This window comes from Xiphophorus couchianus, chromosome 20 (genome assembly GCF_001444195.1).
Source record: "Xiphophorus couchianus chromosome 20, X_couchianus-1.0, whole genome shotgun sequence".
NCBI lineage: Eukaryota > Metazoa > Chordata > Actinopteri > Cyprinodontiformes > Poeciliidae > Xiphophorus > Xiphophorus couchianus.
This window is the reverse complement of record NC_040247.1, coordinates 15,264,320-15,284,715: the sequence shown is the minus strand read 5'-3', so window position 1 is coordinate 15,284,715 and position 20,396 is coordinate 15,264,320. Positions and strand designations below refer to the sequence as shown.

The 20,396-nt window shown below is 40.2% G+C and overlaps 2 protein-coding genes across 3 annotated transcripts; both read right to left on the bottom strand.

Moving 5' to 3' along the window:
- Nucleotides 1–128: 128 nt before the first annotated feature.
- On the bottom strand, nt 129–7,883 carry sxph (saxiphilin). 2 transcript variants are annotated; one of them, XM_028002485.1, is made up of 17 exons: nt 7,708–7,880; nt 6,314–6,477; nt 6,026–6,125; nt 5,765–5,941; nt 5,419–5,581; nt 5,246–5,310; nt 3,253–3,410; nt 2,965–3,151; nt 2,728–2,876; nt 2,552–2,642; nt 2,331–2,378; nt 2,058–2,240; nt 1,749–1,896; nt 1,302–1,384; nt 1,022–1,206; nt 514–700; nt 129–422 (listed from the first exon to the last, which is right to left on the bottom strand). In XM_028002485.1, the coding sequence occupies exons 1-17, from the start codon at nt 7,760–7,762 to the stop codon at nt 379–381; spliced, it is 2,187 nt and encodes a 728-aa protein (XP_027858286.1). In that variant the 5' UTR covers nt 7,763–7,880; the 3' UTR covers nt 129–378. The 2 variants fall into 2 exon arrangements, with proteins under 2 accessions (XP_027858286.1, XP_027858288.1); XM_028002487.1 differs by lacking the exons at nt 129–422; nt 514–700 and having other exon boundaries at nt 1,093–1,206; nt 1,297–1,384; nt 7,708–7,883.
- Nucleotides 7,884–8,112: 229 nt separating this feature from the next.
- sfi1 (SFI1 centrin binding protein) lies at nt 8,113–20,380 on the bottom strand. The gene is made up of 30 exons (XM_028003978.1): nt 20,112–20,380; nt 19,954–20,025; nt 19,683–19,793; nt 18,789–18,883; nt 18,586–18,703; nt 18,392–18,494; nt 18,146–18,302; nt 17,891–18,052; nt 16,688–16,758; nt 16,522–16,614; nt 16,343–16,440; nt 16,181–16,247; nt 15,722–15,852; nt 15,555–15,636; nt 15,294–15,472; nt 15,138–15,213; nt 14,232–14,327; nt 14,074–14,150; nt 13,598–13,700; nt 13,420–13,516; nt 11,652–11,812; nt 11,492–11,566; nt 11,151–11,225; nt 10,304–10,480; nt 10,040–10,233; nt 9,684–9,810; nt 9,516–9,594; nt 9,327–9,435; nt 9,135–9,234; nt 8,113–8,417 (listed from the first exon to the last, which is right to left on the bottom strand). The coding sequence occupies exons 1-30, from the start codon at nt 20,270–20,272 to the stop codon at nt 8,289–8,291; spliced, it is 3,375 nt and encodes a 1,124-aa protein (XP_027859779.1). The 5' UTR covers nt 20,273–20,380; the 3' UTR covers nt 8,113–8,288.
- Between the last annotated feature and the right edge of the window lie 16 nt (nt 20,381–20,396).

Genomic DNA, 20,396 nt, shown 5'->3' with positions numbered 1-20,396 from the left:
GGAGTTTTACAAACAAATGTTTGAATTTTGTGTCAATAGGAGAGATGTATTTACTGAGAATATCAATGTCATACATTTTGTGATTTATAGAGAAGCTCTCACAATAATTCAATTAAAAAAGCCACATCTTTTGTTTTGCTGTGTTGGCTTTACATGTCTATTAAATATATGTATATATATTTTCTGCTTTAGAAGAACACAAAGATGAAGGATTTCATTTAAGTTAGAAAATATCCCATTATGAAAGCAGAAGAGATGGTATCTTTCAGTTCAGTCATGTGATGATTTCTAGTCTTTATTAATCCATCATTCGTATGGATGAAGAACTAAATGTCTAAGAAGCTGAGGAAGCCATGGTGCCATTTTATATTTCCTTCATTAGGATATGCTGCACACATCCTGGTTACAAAACTCCAAGATATCTGAGAAAAAAAACCCACAAAGGTTGCAGTTATTATAGGGGAAAGAAAAATCCAACTTTCACCATAGTCACGTATTGTGTCCATGTCCTACCAGAGTGCGTGCATTTAAAGACGGCCTCTGCATGAGCGTAAAACTCCTCTCCTAGGATGGAGCGGTAATCCATGTGGCTTGTGTGAACAAAACAGTGCGTTGCATCTTTAAACAGCAGATCACTTTCCCCGTACTGATGAGACTCAAAGAGCTGGAACTCAGTGCTTGAGGCGGGTCCCAAAGTTTCCTGCCATTACAGAAAAGTAACCATCTTAGAGTCTAAAAAAAAACAGAGTTATAGATCAACATAAAGTAGTACACGATTGTAAAGTGATGGGAAAGCGATTCATCCATCCCCACATCCATCGTCTAGACTTGCTTATTCCTGCAGGGTCATGAGGTCTCCAGGGGTCATTGGGAGGTATGCGGGGCACACCATGAGGAGGTCGCAGGTCCACAGGTTAATTAGGGTTGGATTTTTCTCTAGTCTTGCAAGAAGAACCTGATGAGTTAAGTCCTCCCAGCAGAATTGAAATGAATGAGACTTTATGTAAACAAAATTACTGACCTGCGATTTCATGAGGAAGTCATACACCCTTGCGGTGAGCACAGGCCGTGTCATGATGCTGTTTGGTGGGACGACTCCTAAATTACAACTTTCCCACTCTGACAAAGCAGCTCGATGTCCGTCGGCACACAGCAGCTCAAAGTCAGACTGTTTCCACTCCTTTGCCCACCCACTGGAATTCAAAGCTAGAGTTAAATTTAAAAAAAATAAAAAATAGGGACAATGTCAATTAGCTGGTCGCACTACATACATAATAGAAGTAGCATCTTCAATACCTCACCAAGGATGTTAGTGACAAGGTTATGGTGCTCGAGGAAGGCCACATCACCGTAGCTTTTCCCGCTTGGATCTCCAACCAAACACCTGCAAGACAACAGAAAAATGGACTAAATCAGTCTGTGAGGGTAAATACTGAAACAGGAACAACACTACAGTGCCCTCCACACTTATTGGCTGCCCTAATGATGATGTGTAAAAAGGCATGAAATATATAATTTTTTTTATTACAGTAGCATAATGTTTCAATGAAAGAAGTAGAAAAATTCAAGCTTTGTTTAGTATATTTGCAAGTGTATTTGGGTAAAAGTGGCTCTGATGTAAAAGCACATAAAGTGGCTGATATGATCAGAAAAAATTATGCTTCTACAAAAAGATGAATTTATTTTAAGAATTTTAAAAGACCTTTATTGTCAAAAAGAACCACTGAAAAACCAGGAGTCCTGTGTACCTTAAGGCGCCCATGTTTCCATAGTAACGCTCATTGTGGTTGTCGGTACAGCGTTTGGTCGCTGCCTCGCCTGTCCCTCCCCTGCACACTTTGCACAGATTCCCCTGAGATCCAGGGAGACAGCCTTTCCAAAACACCGTATTGTACACTGTACAAACAGAAAACGGCAGACTGCAGTCAATCGGGGGCTTAAATACAAAAGAAACAAAAAAAAAGCATTGGGTTAAAGTGGAAGTGACATGCATTCACTACAGTGAGGCACAAAGGTCAGAAAGTTGAGGGCTTATGAGGAAATTAAAAAATCTGCACCTTGGTTTGGATCACAGGGGGCGCTGCTGTTGTGCTCCAGGCTTAATGTGTGTCTGTACGGCAGCAGCCAGCCAGCAGGGCTGTATATGTAGCCGTGACATGAGCGGCGGCCGCCCAGATTCCCAATGAAGATGTTACTGCTGAAGCGCTTTGCTACAGCCACACCCACAGCCGAGGGCAGCACTGAAAGGGGGCAGAGAGCGATGGTTTCAATGTTTATATCAGCAAAACAAAACACCGAGCTCAATGAGCTACGATTTGTCTTCATCCTACCATCCGTCTCCAAGTGAGCCGATCCTTCAGCAGGAGCACATTCGGTTCCTGAGAAAATACAACAAATAATCCATTTATTTCCATTAACAAACACCAAAACTACAATTTAATGATTTAATCGCTGCCCTCGCTGACAACAGCACACATTTCAGAACACAGAACTATTCAAATAGGAACAGAACCAAACAAAAACCAAGGAAGATGCATCATTACAGTCTTACCATAATATTCAGTGACCACCGGAACAAGGCCACATTTCCCTGCGATGAATGTGTGTGTTGCGTCCAGCGAGACTGCGTCCACTTCATCCCTCTGAGGTAAAACATATCTCTTGTTTTTAACTTTGTATCCCAGAGTGTGATAAACTCTCGATGCTCATGTGACTCAGATGATTAACCTTGATTTTCTCGATGCAGTCCCGCATTGACACAGCCCTGACACACACCAGTGGGTCGGACTTTATGCTCAGAGCCCACTGCTCGCATTTCTTCTGCTCAGCATGGCTGATGCAGCACCAACGCACAACGCTGTCCTGGAGAGAGCTTCCTGCAAACACAAGCCACTGATTCACATAGAGTTGCTATAAGAGCTAAATCCCGTTCACTTCTGAAAAGTTTAGGCTGATCCTATGCACCTTCATGGCCGAGTCCTTTGAGGAGTGCAACATAATCCAGCCCCATCATCTGGCTGACGTCCATGTCGTTCGGCAGAACAACCAGTTTATCTGTTGCATCTCGGAAGAGAAGGTCCGACTCCCCAGAGAGAGATGAATTGAAGAGTTGGAAGCGCTGCCTCTTTTTCCCCAGTCGACCAAACTGGGTCTGAAGAAATCAGTTTAGAAATTACTTCAGTACATAGCTAAAGTTGAGCAAAGGCTGGAGAATAACAGAACAAAAGCGTGAAACTATGTCCACATATTTACCTGCACAGCTGATATAAATTTGCGGACAACCTTGCGAAAATTATGTCTGGTGACCATTCCTCCTCCTGGACCACGGCCCAGATTACAACTCATGTAGTGGCTCAGAGGAGCCTGTGAGCCATCAGGACACAGCAACCGGAAACTGTCCCACTCACTCGCTGAGAAAACACACACAAGATAAAAACTCAAGAGACAAAACCCTTCAGTGTTTCAAAGGCTGGTTCTGTTTCAGAATTGAGCTGATAGTATTAGCTACATTTGCAATAAAAAAGAAAATGTGTCACTTCTACCAATCTGAAAACATTACAAACTTAGACACACCTTTGTTCATCCTGTCAGGTTATTTAGTTAACATTTTGGTTAACCTTTCAGACAGATTTCAGAATGAGCTTTCAGAATGCTTTGACATGTAGAAGAGTTCGTACTCAACTCAACGACTGCAAGATGACTAAGGTATTGGTTGCAAAGTAAGCCCACTCATTACTCCAACACCACCAACTGAAACAGTTGAGTTGTTTGAGTTATATGCTCTGATTGGTTTCCTCTATACCAGAGGTATTCACCTTCAGTCTTCAAGGCCAGTGTCCTGCAACATTTAGATGTGTCACCAGTCCAACACACCGTCATGAAATAGCTGACGGCTCAGTCAAGTTCTCCAGAGTCCTCCAAATGACTTCATTGTTTGAGTCGTGTGCTGAAGCAGAGACACATCTAAAAGTTGCGGGACACCTGCCCCTGAATACTGGAGTTGAAAACCCCTGCTCTAAACAGGGCTGTGCATTATGGTAAAACACTTCTACTGTAGTCCAAAAGACATGGTCCAGAGGTCTTATCGTCCATTAGTTTTTTTCAGAGCGTTGGTTTTCTCCCTTCCAAACAAACTGCACTCTATACTGAGGGGTACAATTATCGCTCAAAATGACTGGATTCAGTTGTTCCAATCACTTCCATAGTCACAAGTCTGTAGCACAGCACCTAAGCATGCAGACTGTTTCTACAAGCATCAGTTAAAAAATGTAATTCTCAGAAGCTCACATGGTATCCTCTGATAGGATGCCTACTATGCATCAAGTCCAGTTGTGAAGCTTCCTTTACTAAATACTTCCAAAGAGTCAGCGGTGTTGCAACCAAGTGGAAGTGGCTTGAAACAACAACATGTGAGCCACAAATTGGATGTGAAGGAACTTCACAGAGCAGGACTAACAGATGGAGAGGCACATAAATTGTGGAGGTCAGCAACTTTTTGCAGAGTCACCATTAAGTCTACCACATATCAGACGGTTCTTCAGGAAAATTTGAGACCATCTGTGAAGGCAATTACAACTGAAGCAGAATAGGGCCGTGCAACATGGCTAATGGAAAGTTCTAGGCTGAGTCAAACCCAGATTTAGATTTTATGGAGATGCTGCAGGGTGAAACAGGCTATAAATGCAAGAAACCCTTTGAACATCTCACAGCTGAAAGTGAGGAATGGGGCAATCTTCAGGAGTCTTTTCAAGTTATTTCAACCACATGCTGTACTAGTAGCAATTAGGATGCACGGTGTGCCAACTATATCTTAAGCCAGAAAATAATTTTTATGGATATAATTTGTTTAATTAAAAAAATTCTTTTTGAATGTTACTGCAGTGAAATTAAGTCACTTTCTTTTCCAAAGATTAACAAGATCAATATGTGAAAATTCCTTTCGAAAGAACTGAATGGTTAGTGTCACACTTTTTTCAGGTGAATGTGAAGATATACAGAAATAGTCATGTGTGCTGCTCTGTTCTCTCCACATGGAGAAAGAAATATATCTCTCAACAGATTCTAATCTTGTCACTTTTAAGACTTTTTTTTAATTAAAAATGTTGTTTTTATTTCTTAGCTTTTTGCTGCTTGCCACCATTTTGTTTGTTTAGTGTCACACGCCTCGGATGTCAGTAAATCACAGAAAAGTTGTGTTTTTTTTATTACAGAAAAAGAAATATGTAAAGTATGATATAGAGCTTACCATTAATACTTTCAAGCGCTAAATGGTCCACAAAGGCAACATCACCTGCACCTCTACGGAGACATCTACACCAAGCCAAAAAGGAAAACCTGTTACTAATGCTTCTAATGGTCACTTTTTGCTTTAAAACGTAACAAAGCATATTAAAGAGGTTCTCTCTCGTTCACGCTGACCTGAGGGCTCCCTGGTTGTTGTAGAAAGGCTCATTGTGTGACGACTCACAGAAGTAATTCTTCTGGCGGATGTAAGACTTCTGGCCTTGGCACAGAGTGCACAGAGGCGACGCCATGGTGGCAGCCCCCGGAACACAGCTAGCTCTGAAAAAGGCACCAACATCTGCAAGAGAGGAGGAAGGACATTAAAACCGTTTTTTTATATTACAATGTCTTTCTCTTATTTAGAAATTCCTGGGGTTTTGTGATAATTTTTTAAAGTATTGATATAAAAATGTATCAAACAGGCAGGAATAAGTGTTTCCAGACTGCATAGGGAACCCTGTTAGAAGAACCACGTTGTCACCCTGGCTGAGAGGATTCTCTTTGTTCCAGGTTAGGTAGTTCCTGGACAGCAGGAACCCAAGCGGGAGGCTCCACCCAGCAGTCCACCTGGCCCCGCTGTGACAGCTTCTGAGGCCTTGCAGGGACCGAATATCCAAGCTCCTGTTTGTCACCACTGCAACCGACAGGATGCAAGCTCCTACAGATGAACAAAAACTTTTCAGATCTCAGTTAGGGAGAGGAAACACCCTGAATCATATCAGGAGGATGAAACGAACCTTACCATCAGTGTAAACCTCCTTAGCGACGACAACAAGATCAAACTGCTTCACAGCAGAGTAAACGTCTCCTGCATCTAGCGCCACTATATCTGCACGGTTAGCCTGAAAACAAGGAACAATGGATTTAACTTAACAAAAAATTAAAGTCAATTGTTTTGAATTTATAACTTAATTTTATTTCAAAGCATTTTACAAACACCCACTACCTGGTGTATTTCTGAAGCAACACTGGCAGGTGTTTCTCCCAATCATCTCCTAGAAGTGAAACAATAATCTACAGAGCAACTCGCCTTGATTTTGTCGATGCAGTCGGCTGTGCTGGATGCTCGTACGCAGGACAGCCTGGCAAACGCTGCAACAGCAGCGGGCGGCAGGACGGCCACCAGGGCCTTGGCCAGCTCTGCACACTTCCTCTGCTCAGGATCTGAGACGGTGCACCAGCGCATCTTCTTGGCTGTCACAGGAGCAACATTTTTTTAGAAAAGTTCACATCATCCAAGGCAATCAGGCAAACGTGTTTCTTTTCTGATCACTGGCCAACTTCCAGCAAGTCTCACCTAGGAAAAAATTGACTCAGAGAGATATAATTTTAAAACAAGAGTACCTTTATAAATAACTAATACATCATTAATAAGGACATTTTTATGTAAGCTATTTAATAAAGAATTTTTGTTTTGTTTTGCCACTTAAATGTTTCAGATAAATCAAAATGCTTTTAGTTAACCTGTGTATGTATAAAACACAGTTTTTTAATGATGATTTCATTTAAGACTTCAATAACTATCCATTACAACTTGGTATATGTGACAAAACTAATTTCACTTTAAATTCTATCAATAACAACCAATGTCACCAAGTATTAAGCCATTTAAGGTCACACAACTGCATCTTATTGGGATTTAAGTCCAGACTTTTACTAGGTCATCAGAAACCTTTGTTTTTTGAGCCATGAAGAAGTGGGCTTGCTGTATAAACCAAATTCACTTGAGTTTAAGATCACAAGCTGTTGACCAAACACTCTTCTTTAGGATTTTCTAGTAGGGAGGAGAATTCATGGTTCCATCAATTACATCAAGTCTTCAATGTCCTGAAGTAACAAAGCAGCCAGAGTATCACACTAGCACTGCCAATACTGTCTGTGTGTATAATTTGCACTTTGTGAGATGTTGAGTTGATCTTAGGTCAGATATAGTGGGGCACACACCTTCCAAAATGCTCCACTTTGGTCTCAGCAGTACACAGAACATCTTCCCAAGAATCTCGTGGTTCATCGAGCCTCTTTCTGGCAAATTGGAGCTGGTCGTTTAGTTCATTCTAGTCAGCATCTCTTCCGCATACAGATGCACTTCTAGCCTATTTTTCAGCCTTTATAAACCAGTATAAATTAAATGATAGTGCTTTAAAGTTGTGAAACAAGGTTAAAGTGGCTGCTTCTTATAAAATTAAGATTCTGCAGTAATGTATTAAAGTAAAGCATAAATAGCATCTTTAAAACTCACGGTTAATAGCAATTGGCTTATTAACCATTTAACATTTATCAGAAATATTACTGTAAAGGTTGCACCAGACATATGCCCAACATTTAATTAACAATAAACTATTTAATCAGGTCATCACAAACTCCCAGTGGGGCTAAATATCAACACCAAATAATAAAATAAAATAATAACTAACAAGTACTTACCCCTGATGCAGCAGGCAAATATGAGAAAGAGTAAAATATGATGAGATCCTCCCATTTTAAGCTGCTGTAGATCAAGTTGAGAGAGATGTTCGCAGCGCCGTCAGCAGAGAGCAAAAAGCCTGAATTTTCCCCCACTGATTTTCCAGGGAATCAAGAGATGCCGGTGCGTACAACAGAGGAGAAAATCTGTTGCGCAAGGGCAGCTCGACTGAAAACAGTCACCTTTTACACACATATGGAAAATATTTCAGCACCATCTGTCACAAGGAGATCCAGATCAAACTGTTCACAAATTAAAGTGAAAAATACAGCTCTACTTTAATCTTTTTTAATATGTGGGGGTTAAGACAAAAAAACCCACATTACCAAGAATTGAAGAGTGTGTTAAAGAAAAAGACAGCTGTATGCAGTTAGTATTTCAAAGTTTATTTGAAAAAAAAAAAAAGAGCAAACATGTAACAAAATGTGCATCAGATGAACATATCTGGATCTGTAGTTCTACGGGAATTTGAGGCACATGAGTGTAAACAGTCTATAGATGAATGACCTATTGTTTCTGTGATGTCCATGTCTTCTTGTTTTTAACAGAGAGGATAAACTCCCACGGTACCGAGGACAGACTGCAAATCTTGGATCCTCTCCACATGAAGCAGGATGGTAGGTTTCTGTTTTTCCAGCTCCGTGGACAGTTCCTGAATGCGCCGCTCCAGCTGTAAAATACAGAAAAATGTCAAATGTGAAACTAATCAAAGTCAGCGTTAATAGGATGTTATCACAGCCTGTGATAACATCAACTTTATATCCTATCACATACAAACAGCAGCTACAGAGTGCATGGGTAAAAAAATTCCTCTAGCTTAATGCAGAAAGGGACAGATGTTTTTGGTTTTACAAGTGCAAGTTTGACAATCAGGACCTGACTAGACCGAATTAATCTAAAAACTAATGACCATGCAATATGTTCATTTTCCCAACCCCACTGTATATCGCTAAATGGGCCAACTGCCATCTCAAGAAACACAAGAGAAAATGATCTACAGCACATTCAAAATGTTGCCTCCACAGTCCTGACCAACAGAAGGAAAATGAATTATATCAGTAGACAGGCTCCCTGTTTGCTAGAAACTGATTTTAAAATGTTCTTAATGTTTTATAAAAGCATGCAACGATCTCTGGTCAAAATTAATTTCAGAGTTATTCGTTAAAGAAAAACCAACTAGAGCCCTCAGGTCATCAGAGGTCTGCTCACTCGGTGAGATGTGCAGAAACTGTTGGATCTTTACCAGAGAGAATCATTATTTATGATAACTACACAAAAATCCGCATTTTGTTCAGATGCCCTTTTAAAGACTACAACTGTTTGAGTTGAGATTATGCGTTATTGACTTCAGTTTAAAATGAAACTACATCATTCCTTCTGCCTGCACCTCCTTCAGCTCCTCACAAACTGCACTTTTTTCCACTTGTTCATCTTCTGCACTCGTCTGCAGCCAACTCTGTAACACGTCTCTCAGCTTGCGCCATGCCCTGAGTGACACACGCACAGTCAAACATCAGTCACTGCAAACAACATTTGAAATACCATAAACAAGAATTGGATTTAGTTTTATTTTTCCCACCGAAGTTGCTTCTTGCTCTGCTGGAAGTTCTTCATGTCCGTCTGAATGCTGAGAAGCTCCCTCATCAGAACCGACGCTTCTTTTTCAGGAGAATTTTTCAAATTGGTATCTGAAAGTGCATCACAACAGTTAATTTTAATATTTCATGCCTCATAGTTTTGTTTGTTGTAAAAAAAAAAAAGGTCAAACCTGATGTGAGGTGTGTAGAGGAAGTCTCAAACTCACAAAGGGAAACAAATGGATTTTCTCTTAGACCTGAACTGTCCAACTTTGAAAAAGAAAAGGAAGGATATAAGAAAGTCAAGTTATTTTAGGATGACATAAATGTTTAAATGTGTTACGGTAAGAGATAAATACAGATTTCTGTGTCTTTGAAGTCATGAAGGCTGAAGGTGGCAGAAGAAGATCTTGAGTTCTGCTCTCCAGAGGTGACTCAGCTCCAGATATGAAGCATCTCTGATTCGGTTTCAGTGCTCCTTCAGTGCTGCTCAGGATACATTTCCATTAAGCGATTTAAAAATAAAGAAGAAAAAATATGAATCAATAATATCTGCTAAAAGAGACCAGATTTTAAAGCTAGTTTTGAAAGTTAGAAGGGGAAGTACAAAATAAAATGTAAAGCACTGATAAGATCATCTGGCTGAAAAAAGGTTGATAACCTCATCTCCATCTGCTGCACAGTTTCAGTGAGACAGACTCAGATTTAAACTCACTGGCTGCTAAGTGCTTCAGTTTCCTGCTCCGCTGAGTGAGGCGTGGAAATGCCCCCAGGACCCGGCAAACAGAAGCTCACACTCTTCTTTTGTGGCTGTGCTCTGACGTCTTGCTCCTTTTGTGATTTACCCAACGCCCGCCGCTTCCACCGCATGGCGCAGCGCCTCACGACTCTCTGCAGGCGCTGCGATCTCTGCAGGACGCGGGCAGACGGTTGAAATCACGCTCCCGTCTGGTGTCTAAACACTCCCACAAACACCCACCTGTTCCTGGCTGAGCTGCGTCAAACTCTCTGTGAGGTCGTTCATGTGCGCGGCGTACGTGAGGATGCACGTCACGCCCTCCCTCAGCAGCTGGTCCCTGTATACCAGTGCAGCTCTGGCTGCAGCTTCCCGCTTGCTGCGCTGCTCTGTCACCCAGAGCCTCCATCCCTGCAACACCTGCAGCAGATTCACAACGCAAATCAATCAATCAATCAATCAATCAATCAAGTTTTTGCAAACATATTCATACTCATATTTCCACACAATATCACATTGAAATCCCAAACTTTGATATATTTTATTAGATTATTAGGTGTTAGAGTAAACAGAGCGCCATACAATTGTGAAGTTGAAGCAGATGAATATACTCCTCCGGTATTAAAACAGGTTAACCAGTTTAGTTTCCCACTGCAAACATTTGGGTTTGATATCAAAAGCATGAGAACAGAGATAAACATTCCATCTTTTTATTTCCAGGTATTTTTACATCTGGATCTGCTTATAAATTAAAAAAGATAGCATTTTATTATTACTATTATCCTCACTATAGCATAGACCGGTATGCAAGAGTATTCAACCTCAGTTTATTCTGGTACCTGTAAATAAAAAGAAACAGCTAATTAGTTGCCTGATCAGTCAACCTGTGTGTAATTTAATCTCTGTATAAATCCATCTGTTCTGTGAAGACCTCAGAGTTTTTTTAAGGGAACATTAGTGGACAAACAGCAGCATAAAGTTTAAAGCGGGGTTGGCTTATAAAACAATATCCCAAGTTCGAAAGGTGTGCGTACTCTTTCTATGTCCAGGAGATTTTGATGCAAGATAAGAATGTGGAGGCAGGTGTTACCTTGGCCTGGAGGGTGAGAGACCAGTGCCAGAGAGCTCGCTCCGTCTGGCTAGCCTCCCTGCGTCTGTGCTGCAGCTGTTCGCAGGAAAAAGAGAAGAACCAAGAAGTCACAGCCTGTGAGAGAGCGTTAAATCACAGAGTGTACTGTACAGCAGAAACGCTCTGAGGACATCGGATAAGAATCTGATGTCAGATAAGAGTCTGATGTCCTCAGAGCGTACTAAATGTCAACTAAAATGTCTAGCACTTTCACTAACTTGACTTTTTAAGCTTCTCCTGGTTATTTCCAAATTATTTAAGTGAAGCTCTTCTTAAAATTGTAAACAAAAAAATCTGCAAACCTTTGTTTTCCATTGCTCAAAGAACTTCTGGTACATCTTTAACCTCAGCAAAAGTAGTCCTTGTCTTTTCATGACCTGAAGAGTTATAGCAAATGTTAAGTCTTCATGTAGTAGCAGTGTAGATTTATGTGACAGATGTATTTAGTGATATAACAGCAACCTTATCTCTCTGGTGCTGGCAGTGATAGTTGCTCCATGCATTCAAGGTTGTAGAAAGCAGCTTGGAGTCGTGATGCCTTCTGGCCTTTTCCATGTTTATCCTCAGCCTCCGAGCCTCTGCGGTTTGTTCTCTCCACTGTCTGAAAATCAGCCGCAGCCGAGCTAAAAAATAAAAAAAATTTTAAAAATCACACAAAAAAGTTCAGTAAGTTGCCTTATTATATTGTGCAGGTAGAATCTACGGAGATTTTACAATAATAATTTAAAACTGTAATAAAACCAAGAAGGGAAGTTTAGAGATAAAAGAATATTTGCTTAACTGTTTGTATTTAACTCTAATCTCCAAATAATGAACACAAAACCATATCAAATCCACTTAAAAAGACGTATCATCAAATGGGGTAAAAAAAAAAAAAAGACTTAAATGTCACTTTAAATAAAATGTGCTTTATTTTGTTTATCTGAAGATTCTATGTTACACCTTATTATACAGATTTGGACACCTAATAAAAAAAAAAACTCTAAGGAACTTAGATATTATTAATTTATTAATCAGAGTACGATAATAAAAGTGATTTAATGTAAAAAACAAAAAACAACAACAAAAAAAGACAAACCCTACTTTAAATCTTTGTCAAAGAGGATATGAAAAGTTTTAACACTGGATATAAACTGATGCTCCATCAGTTTGAAACATCCCAAAGCAGAAGGCTCATTTCCATAAAAAGGTACAAAACAACCAACACTCTACAAGTATGTAATGGTGAATCTGGAGAAAAGTGCCCAATACAGCAGGTTTTGCATTATACAACATCAAGAAAGGTCGGCAGTGGCTCTGTGAAAAAAAAATACTATAAATTGTGCTCTGAACCTTCCCACTGCTTTTTTGAATTACAGTCAATACAGAGAGGACAACACATTGTGTTGTGCACAGTATGAGAACTGTGGGGAAATGTGGCTGATTGCTGAAAGGACAAAAGTTGGCTCTCACATGAAAATGCTGTTTGTGGCCATTTGATTGCTGCTTTTGTTTTAAGAACTGTACCAGTATTAGGTACAGAAATCAGGTCAGTTCCACTGCAGTGTTCTCATAAAGTTCTGACTGAATGAGTTAATTACATCCCAACCACCAAGCAGACAAATCTGCAAACGTGACATTTTCAAAATTGAGTCTTGACAGATAAACCAAATGATATTTTATTACATTAATCATCACGGTTTATAAGTGTGTGAGGGTCTTTATTGAAATAATCATTTAAAAAAATACAGCTAGAGTTTCCAAAAATATTTACACCCCTTGAACTTTACCCTTTAACCGCTTTACAAAAGCAGTTAAAGAACAGTGCCACTGTTCTGATTCACACTTCGCTAAAAATCTGAAATACTTTTTGACCTTATAATTTTACCCTGAGATTTTTTTCTAAACGTCTATTTTCTATTTGAAACACAACAGGAAATTTTTTTTGCTTCTCATCGGGTCGAAACCTGGAACATACAGTTACTCATATGTCCTTATTTAAATTACTTATTTTTTTAAACTTAGAGAAACATGTTAGCATCCAACGTCTCAAATGGATGTCCTTTAGCATCTTTATCAGCTATTAAGAAAAGCTGAAAAATTATTAGAGAAGCATTTTTATTTTATCTAAAATTTTAGGTTTTACAAAATTATTTTTAAACAAAGAATATGTTCACATGACCAGTTTTAAGTATGTCCAGATAAAACTTGAACTAAGCTGAAACTATGATGTTCTGTCCATATTCAATACCTTCATTGACTGTTTTCTGAGCCTGCCTGAGCATCTCCCTCTGCTGGTGGCGCTTCAACAGTGAACGTCTCGTTACTTCTCTCCAAGCATGAAAAACCTGGACAGATTTAGCACAAAGAGAGCAAAGGATAAGAAAATAACTATACTGCATTTTAAAATTAAAGGACAAAGATCAAACCTTCTGCTGAACGGATTGTTGGAAATGCTCCTGGGCTTGTTGCTCTGCGAGTCGAACCTCAGCCAGCAGCTCTGCTTTCTCCCTCCATGCTGTTAGAGATTTCCTGAGGACATATGACTCAACGCTGTGAGGCTGAAATATGTTTGTGATTTCAAAGCAGCAAATCTTAAACTCAACACTTCGATCTTAAAAGACAATAAAATTGCAGGTTCATATTTAGTCAATTTCCAGTCCTCAGCATGCAGTTCTACAAAGTCCTGGTTAATAACCTTCAGTCCTAAAGGCCACCAGGCCCTGCATTAGAATAGCCTACTCAAAGCAAAGGCCTAAATTTAATAAGGAATCTGTGACTTGAAAATTTCTTGGATCGGTCCATCTGATCTCAGAGACATTCAGCGATTTGTTTAGAGGAATTGGCAATAAAATCCATAAAAGTGAAACGAGTAGAAGAGTGTGAACATTTGGAGTTAAGGTACCTGAGGAAAATCTGTGTTCGCTGCTGTTGAAGCTCCTTTGCATGTTCACACATCAGAGACATCTCAAAGCGATGATTCTGTGAACACAGCAGTGGCTCTAAACATCCTCTTTAGTCACCTTCACTTGGTTTAATTTCTACACACTAATGATTAACTACCTCTAAGGCCACAAAGCTTTGTTTGAGAAGTTTAGCTTCATGGTGGCCTTGAATCTCCTTCAGCCTGCTTTTCTTCACTCGCCGCTTCTGAACAAACTGATGACAAAAACACTCATCACCGTCATGCTAAAACCCGCAGAGATAACGACCAGAAAATAACAGTAGTGCTGCAGGTAACAATTATTTCAGCAATGTTCTATCGATTATTCTGACCATTATTTGAGTGATTGAATAAAAAAAATCTCCACATTCTGCAAATATTTATGTAACGCTAATCTTATTTTATGCAATGTTAGAAATATCTAAGAAAATGCCAATAATTCAATGTCTTTTAAATAACAAAATAAACATTTTACTACATAAAATTCAATATCATTGTATTCCATTAGTGTTTGCTTGATCATTTGTAGTAGAAGATGCATATTCAGCTAAAAAAAAAATCAGCATGTGAAAAGCTCAGCACTTTCTGCTTTTGCTTAACATCAATACAGTGTAGGGCTGTTCTACACTGTTTTCGATCAATAATTGGATAGCAAAGTTCTTTTGTTTTGTTTGTTTGTTTTTACAGAAGTTTAGCCAGATAAAGCTAAAACTATGTCACTTGAGGAGCTCTGGGTGGAACATATTTATGGACAAAGAAGGTTTTTCATCTTAAATGCAAAATGTATATATTCTTGCATGGTTCTGGATTTATTGCTGGTCTGAGGCTATTACACTTTCATCAAATTGTCATAATTTTGAGTCTGTAAGCTCCAGTAAACAATTAGGTTGTTAAATTAATTGGCAATTATTTTAATAACTGATTATTCATCATTAATCCAATTAATTGCTTCAGCCCTAAATAGCCGCTGTGCTATTTTTTTATCCACAGACTGTGTCAGTGTTCTGTGTCCAGGCGATAACTACCTTCTTCCATTTCTCTACAGCCCATCGCAGACTGCATGAATCCCCCTGAAGACAGGCCTGCAGCTCTCTGGTTCTCCTGACACAAATAGATCAGTTCACCATTAACAATGAAAACACAGCAGCTCAGACAGATCAGTCATCTCAGATTATCACCACCTGTCTCGTATCTCAGAGCTGTAGCCCCTCCACTGGACCAGAGTGTTGTGCAAAAGCCTTTGAGTGTGCAGACGGTCTGAAGCTTCCCGTTTCTCTGCCTCTCTGATCCGCTGCTGTGTGCGTCCTCTCCACCGCAGCCAGGCTCCCTGCACACAGCGCTGCTCGTCGTGGAGAACCGCCTGAAAACACACGGCAACGTGTCTGGAGCACAACAGTCTGTCTGAATCAACCCTAAGCTTGCTTCCATCTGCAGCTGCGTACCATCCGCTCAGAGAGCTTCTCCTCCTTGTGCTTCTCTGACCGTCCCCACCAGATGTGAAACACCCAGGCGAACTGACGCTTCCTGAAAATCCCGAAACAAAAACAAGTCACACGGGAGAAGATATAGACAGGCCTGCATTCAAGAAGGTCAAAAACAGCCAAATCACCGATTAAAGGCTTCGGCTTTGAATCTTCTCTGTTCTCGCAGCTGTCCCTGCAGAGTGAACTCCACCCAAGACTGGAAACATCGGGGTAAGGTCCGCTCAGCAAACCAAACATCTGCGCGACGCTCCACTTCCTGTAGAGAAATTAATTAAAAATGACAAATTTGACATTTTCAAATGAGAAAGTAGGTAAAATATATATATTTTTCTTCTTGAATTAATCTGTGATGAATGGTATAATGTTGTTATGGACAGTATATGTGTGCTTTATATATGTGTTATTCAGTCATAACAGAAAATAAACTGTACCTTGATGTATTTTTTTTTCTCAGCTGGAATAGGACTTTTAGTTTCTATTTTATGAAAAATTGTTTCTATTTTATTAAAATAGAAACTAAAAGTTTCCAAAATAGAAACTAAAACATTTTAGTTTCTAAATGAGATAAAAATCATTGAAAATACCTGCATATGAATTTGTTCAGCAAGCGTTTCTCTCCAGTGGTGGAAACAACGTCTCAGCACAGAAACCCTGCAACATGATAGACAGTTCAAAAATGTTTGATTTGTTTTTCCCTTCCTTTATTCCTGGGAAGGTGGCTATAAAATGTAAAGGTGACCTAAAACCTGCAAATATTCAGCGCCTTTTCGATTAGGGGCTGAAATCTCTGATCTTCAACCTCCTCCAGCCGATCCGTCCACAGCCTCCAGTACTTAGCCAGCATCTACCAAAGAGCAGCTTACGTTTTGATGTTTTCACTGAAAGAAAGCGGAACTGCCTGTAAGGTGATGACCGCGTCGATTACTGTTTGCTGACGGTGCTGGACGGCCATGTTGTTGTTCAGTCGGTGCGCTTTGTTCCAGCTGACGTTCAGAGAGAGCCCCTGCAGTCCAGCGCGCTGCAAACACAAAGTGATCAAGAACCGACTGCTCTCTGCCAGCTGGTGCTCGATCCATTTGTTCATTTCTTACCAGTAAATGCTTCTGGAAATGCTGACATGCTGTCTGGTTCCTGTCCGCTTCTTCTCTGCACAGCTGAACATCTACATCACAGCTCAAGAGCCAAACAGTTGAACAGAGGTCTGTCAAAACGGGATGCATTCTTTCAACAAGTCCACCATACACCACACCCCTAACCTTCTCCTGATAGACCCACAAACAACCAGACAGACAAGTACATAACTGGGAATTGTACAGACAATGAGGCATGGTTTCCAACATTGTTTACAAATAATAAACTGAAAAGGGTGGTGCGCATTTGTATTCAGCTTCCCTGAGGTAACAACGTGATTTCACTGCGATTACAAGTCTGTTGGGTTTTGCCTCTTCCAGATATGCACATCTAGAGGCTGAAATGTTAACTGTTCTATAAAGTATCATCTGTGAACATAAACTTTCTTTCCATAGATTCTCATTTGGATCAAAGTCTAGACTTTCACTAAGTCAATTTAATACATGGGTATGCTCTGATCTAAACCAGATCAGAGCATACTTACAGCCAGGTAGCTCTGGCTGTATGTTTCGGGTTGTTGTCCTGCTTGAAGGTCAACCTCCACACCAGCCTCAAGCCTTTTGAAGCCTCTAGCAGATTTTCTTCCAGAACGATGCTGTATTTATCGCCACCCAGCAACGCCAGGTTAGGTTTTGAGATGCGGGGGCCTAAGGAATATTTCATTCCCTCGCACTCTCTGTTCGAGTTCAAAGTTAGTTTTATTTTTTTGGCCTAACTCTCCTTTAAACTCCTGTACAACTTCCTCCCTGACCTGCCTGTTGTGTTCCTTGATCTTCCTGATGACGTTTGTTCACTAATGTTCTGTAATGAATCTTTGATACTTTCATGGAACAACTGCATTTATACTGAGGTTAAATTGCGCACAGATGGATTGTATCTACTAATTTGGAGACTTCTGGAAGCAATTGTTATTTATTTGCAAATACTTATTGACATTTGTTGCACTGGATTTTTTTATTTAGGAGTATTAAAGTAAAGGATATGGAATGCAAATGTATATCACTCACAAAAATATGAAAATCACATATCCTTATTTTTCCACATCACATTTATGAACTATTCTGTGTTGGTCTGTAGGATGCCACTCGGTTTAAGTGGTATGAATGTCTGTAATGTGAGTGTTTGTGTCTCTTTGTTACAGTTTTGTGTACAGTTCAGGATACAGGCTTTCCAGTGCACCAGCGCTCTGCGTCGAGTGCTCTGAACAGCCAAGCGGTTTGCAACTTGCAATCGCCTCTCTTCATTCTGTTTGCAATTCAGAGCCTTTCTCCATCCCCTCCAATACTTCCTGACCAGGCGGAGACGACAGGCGCGCTGAGCCACGGCTACAAGAAAAACACGCAGAGTAACAACCTGAAACCAGGTCCTTTGCATTCAGTGGAACAGATGATAGCTGAAGGAAGGGAAAACATCAGAACCTTGTGTGTCTTTCTTGGTCTTCTGATGGGAGGCGAAACTCATCCACCGACACAATGCTCTTGTTTTAAGGCGGACAATGAAATAGAGATCTGCTTTAGATTCTTCTTCTTTCTGGTAAGAAGCAGTTCTATGTGTCTCTTTCCAGAGACTCCAAGCCTTTTCACAAGAAAAAATACGCAATTGTTATAAATTCACAATTAATCTAAAAAAGTCAAAGACTGTAGCTCAGCAGACTGTGCGTCTACCTTGCTCTGTAAGCTCAGTGCCCTTTGCTTTTTTGCTTGATCCTCTAACACCTTAAGGTGCTGCTGCTTCTGCAGCCTTGACTGCCACAGATTCCACACTGAGCTGCAAAACTCTGCAGTGTCAATGTCACGCACATGGAAAGCATTCCAGTTTGACATGATACCAGTAAATGCTAAAAAAAAAAGAAACTTACTGCAAATCCGAAAGCCTCTTCTGCTCAAGGAAGGATTCAAGCATCATCCAATGTCCTCTCCTGATCTCAATGAAAACCTTCCATCTGTCCAAAGCCAATCGGACCAGTCGCCTATTAGCTGTTCAAGGAAGCAGAGCTTTTAAAACCACATCTTTGATCTGTAAATAATAATTATTATGCTTATTATTCATGTTAAATCTTACCTAATGATTGTGCATGTTGTAATTTAGTCTTTTTCTGTCTCAGCTGAGATGTAAAACTTCTCCACCCATAAAATGCCAGGTTAAACAGATAATACCTAAAGACACAAAGATCATTAGCAGCACATAATCTAGACTGTATCAAGGATATCAACAATGTTCACACAGACAACTTCAACATCTCCTTGGGCCATGCAGTTTTTTGATGATAACCAGCCCATTGAATCAACTTCTGTCATTATGAAGTGTAAGCAACATCCAGTCACGTGAGATTTCTCAACTTTTTTTTTCTCTCTCCATAGAAGCTGCACCTGGTCTGGCATTCTGTTTGGCTTTTGCACCTTCCTGGAGGAGGACATCAGCTGAGATAATGCTGCCAAAAACTAAATGCTCTCTTCTGTTGTTAACTTTTTGCTTTTCATTAACAAAGAAATTACTCCTACATTTTGTTTTTGTATATCTACTCTGTCTTCTCAAGCCCCCAATCTGCCAACGCAGATGGACACAAGTCAGGTTCTACTGAAGGTTTCCTCCTGTTAAAGGGGAGATTTTTTCCTCTCCACTGTCGCCGCATGCATGCTTGCGGCAAAGTGAACAGCACATCGCATGGTCGCTAGCTATTCTGGTTTTCCTTTTTTGTCACACTTGAAAGGTTCAGATTATTTTACGCATTAAGTCAGAAAAGTTGCATAAAATCTGTAAAAGAAGAAATACTTTTTACAACACTGTATATTTGTCTCATTTCTCCTGGTCTGTCTTTCTTAAACACAGAGGGCAGAAGAAAACTTTTCAACTTCTCAATGAGTTTTACTCGAATGGCAAAATGTCAATATAGACAGGCAGCTACTACAGAAAAAAAAAAGAACAAAAAGTCCATCATAATGCCTTGAGACTGACCTGTAGTGGCACTCTGCTCTCATTAGAAGACTCCATTCCCTCCTGGATGTCCACCAGTCGTCCCTCCATGTTTCAAAGGCTCGTCTCAGGAGGCCTCTACTGTAGTGGGACCTGTACCAAACCATATTTTTGCATAATTTAACATTCCTCAGACTCATGCAGGACTTTAAAAGTGGCAAGGAGGCTATAACAAACTGGAAATAATTATAACAGTGCTCATTTGGTTTCCAATTAATTCTGAATTGTAGCTACAATATGTGTTCGATGTTACCTGGCTTGCAGGGGCAGAACTCGACCAAAGGTGTTGTGTATCCATATCTTCAGGAATTTTCTCGCCAAGTGTCTAGGAGATGTTTGCGGCGTTAGAGTTCATATTATATGCCAGTATTATTACTAATCTAAAATATGGTAAATACATTGTCTGGGCACCTTATCCTGAGCTCCTTGAGTCTCCCTCCCTTGTTCCAGTTGTATCCCACTCTGTAAGGAACCTTCCTGGTCTGAACTCTGCGCAGCTGTCTAGATTCACTCTCAGACCTGAAGGGTTGCAGTCTTACCCGGTCTGAATTTTGGACGGAATCGCCTTGCATTATTTGAACTCAGACTTGTAATACCGACATCATTATTTACTCCATCCTTGAAAAGATTTATTTAGACCAACTGCCGCGCATTTGTTTTTTTCTGGTCACGTGACCTGCCCAGAATCGGTAGGTC